The sequence below is a fragment of the Nicotiana tabacum genome, unplaced genomic scaffold (assembly GCF_000715075.1).
Source record: "Nicotiana tabacum cultivar K326 unplaced genomic scaffold, ASM71507v2 Un00301, whole genome shotgun sequence".
NCBI lineage: Eukaryota > Viridiplantae > Streptophyta > Magnoliopsida > Solanales > Solanaceae > Nicotiana > Nicotiana tabacum.
Window position 1 is genome coordinate 44,446 of NW_027438538.1, and position 3,527 is coordinate 47,972.

Consider the following 3,527-nt stretch of genomic DNA (forward strand, 5'->3'; position numbering starts at 1 on the left):
GTATGTTTTTGTGATTGTAGATGACTTCTCCAGGTATACATGGACTCTATTTTTGGGATCTAAAGATGAAATCTTTGATCTTTTCTGTGTATTTGTCAGAATGATTCAACAAACACCGGGATGCAATGCATTAAGTATAAGAACATACCATGGAACTGAGTTTGAAAATTCCAAATTCCTTGAGTTCTATAGCTCACATGGTATTGACCATAATTTCTCTGCAACTAGAACTCCACAATAAAATGGGATTGTAGAAAGAAAGAACAGATCCCTAGAAGACATGGGGAGGACTATGTTGATTGCTAGTGGACTGCTTAAGAGTTTCTGGGTTGAGGCAGTCAATACTGCTTGTTACTTGCTGAACAGATGCATGGTCAGACTCATTCTTGAGAAAACTCCCTATGAGTTACTTCGAGGAAGAATGCTCAACATCACTCACCTGAGAGTATTTGTTTACAAATGTTTTGTGCATAATAATGGAAAAAAAGCTCTAGGTAAGTATGATAACAGAAGTGCTAAGGAAATTTCTTGGGTTACTCTTCACATAGTAAGGCCTATAAAGTTTTTAATAAAAAAACTATATATGTAGAAGAAAATATTCATGTTATCTTTGGCTGAGAAAGGTCTGCAGGATTAAGATTATACATAGGACTCACTGGTGATGAAGTTACAAAGGAATCTGAACCTCAATATGAAGATGGATCTGAAGACCACAAGGAAATTGATAGTGATCATGAGGAACAAGAAGAAGAGAGAACTACTCTGACTGCTGAAGCCACACCTACTGAACATGTTCCTTTGGGTCACTCCATTGGTGAATCTTCTCTAGGTATACAGATCAGACGATAGAAACATCAAAATTCACATCCATTTGAGAACATCATCTCTGATCCAAATGTAAGAGTGCAAACCAGGTCTTCTCTGAGAAATCTATGTGCGCTCACAATATTTCTCTCACAAATTGAACCTAAGACCATCAAGGAAGCTCTAAATAATCCAGACTGGATTATAGCCATGCAAGAGGAGCTAAATCAGTTTGAAAGAAGCAAGGACTAGCATTTGGTACAAAGAACCAAGAACAGAAATGTCATAGGTACCAGATGGGTGTTCAAAAATAAGCTAGATGAACAAGGAAATATCATAAGGAACAAGGCCAGACTGGTGGTTCAGGGATACAATCAAGAGGAGGGCATTGACTATGATGAGACATTTGCACTTGTAGCTAGAATAGAAGATATAAGAATGTTGATAGCCTTTGCTGCAAACATGGAGTTCACTTTGTATTAGATGGACATAAAAGTGGCTTCTTGAATGGTTATCTGAAGGAGGAAGTATTTGTGAAATAACCTCCTGAATTTGAAAGTGAAGAATTTTCTCACTATGTGTTCAAGCTAGATAAAGCTCTTTATGAACTGAAAAAGGCTCCAAGAGCTTGGTATGAAAGACTCTCAAAATTTCTCTTAACCAACAACTTTGTAAGAGGAAAGGTGGACAACACTCTATTTCTAAGGAGCAAAGGAAAGAATATTTTGATTGTGCAAGTGTATGTGGATGACATTATCTTTGGGGCTACTAATGAAATAATGTGCAAGGAATTTGTTGAGACGATGGGAAATGAGTTTGAAATGAGAATGATGGGTGAATTGAACTTCTTCCGGGGCTGCAAATCAAGAAAACACCTACTGAAACCAGATACATCAATAGAAATACATTAAGAAACTACTAAAGACGTTCAACATGGACTCCTCTAATCCATTGACACTCCCATTGCCTACCAAAACTAGACCTTGATGAAGAAGGGAAAAGTGTTGAACATAAAATATATAGAGGAATGGTTGGGTCACTATTGTACCCCACAGCAAGTTGGCCTGATATTTTATTCAATGTGGGACTGTGTGCAATATTTCAGGCAAATCCCAAGAAATCTCACCTGAAGGTTGTAAAGAGGATACAAAGATATCTCAAGGGGATTCCTAACCTATGCCTATGGTATTCCAGAGGGTATAACTTTGATCGAGTTGGTTATGCTGATGCTGACTATGCAGGTTTTCATGTTGATCGGAAAAGCACTTCAGGAACAACTCATTTTTTATGTTCTTGTCTACTATCTTGGGGAACAAAGAAGCAAAAACCAATGGCCTTATCTACAGCTGAGGCTGAATATGTGGCAGCAACATCCTGATGTGCTCGTTGCTATGGATAAGATAACAGCTACGGGACTATGGTATTTTTGTTGATTGTGTTCCCATTTTTTGTGATAACACCAATGCCATAAACATTGCTAAAAATCCATGTCAGCACAAGAGACCAAGCACATTGACATTAGACACCACTTTCTCAAAGACAATGTTGAAAAAGGGAATATCTTAATTAACTTTTGTAAAACTGAAGATCAAATTGTTGATACTTTTACTAAAGCTTTGAGTAGGGATCACTTTGAAAGGAATAGACTAGAAACATGCCTAATCAATTCTTCCAACTAGTTGAACCCCAATGATTGGCTAGAAAAGGTATAATTAGATGTAGATAGATGTGTTTGATTTAGACTCGTGCTTGTGTTAAGAGCACACACCTGCTTAGAAAACCTGGTTGATAACTGTGTTGCATGATACTAATATGAGGAACTGAAGCTTTATTGGAGAAACAAGTAAGGAGCTACTAAGGAGTTGGTTCTTCGACTCAAGTACATGTCATCTTATCTTAATTCACTGGGACTTAATATCCTAAATTATTGCTATGCTCAGACTTCTAATCCCATTAGCATCACTTCTAGTTGTCTTCTAGTCAAAGAGTAAGGGAAAATCCTAGAGCAATTAGAGTTCAGTTACTCCTGAAATCCTAACAGTCAAAGTAACCATTATAAGAGTCCTGTTAAAACTCAAATTCGGCCACCTTTTCTAATCTAGTCAAATCAGGAGTAGTGTCTTTAAAAGGCCCTTATGATCAGCTTCTCAGACCTCACTGTTTCTCTCAAACCTTAAGCAAGAATCAAGAACAAAATATCAAGAACCAATTCTCTTTTTTTCCTTCATCGAGTCTCTTCTTTGATCACCTTGCCTAAATCTAGTCAAACCCCTTATAAAGCCAAATCATCATCTAAGAACATGAAGCCCAAATCAAAGAAAAGTGTCAAGCCATCAAGTGAACCCGTACCAACACCTGCTCTTTCTCAATCGATATCCTCTATTGTACCTACATCATTATCCCATATTCCTGCTGCTCTCACTATCCCCACCTCCACTGCACCTCCACTTCCAAAACTAACCACACATGCATTTGTGCCTTGTGCGAAAATTACCTCTAAGTCAACCAAGGTCAAGGATACTCCAAGAAAATCTGTCAAGAATGTCAAGGTAGTGCATGATGCTCAAGTAGACACATTGGTCAAGAAAGTTGTAGTTCAGGGGGAATCAGTGTCGGCCACTGCTAGTAAGGTACAAACCCCTCCTTCAAAATTAGATGTTTTGGTATCCGCTATAGATCATGCACCCTTAGACATCCCACCCACAAGTGAGAAACCACAAGTG

At 38.1% G+C, this 3,527-nt stretch overlaps 1 protein-coding gene across 1 annotated transcript; it reads left to right on the top strand.

Moving 5' to 3' along the window:
- The first annotated feature begins 1,831 nt into the window (after nucleotides 1-1,831).
- LOC142179073 (secreted RxLR effector protein 161-like) lies at nucleotides 1,832-2,182 on the top strand. The gene has a single exon (XM_075248894.1). It carries the CDS (start codon nucleotides 1,832-1,834, stop codon nucleotides 2,180-2,182), a length of 351 nt encoding a protein of 116 aa, XP_075104995.1.
- The last annotated feature ends 1,345 nt before the right edge of the window (nucleotides 2,183-3,527 follow it).

Excerpts from the sequence above, each read along its gene's own strand:
- LOC142179073 (XM_075248894.1), top strand. The coding sequence starts at position 1,832 with ATGGTTGGGTCACTATTGTACCCCACAGCAAGTTGGCCTGATATTTTA.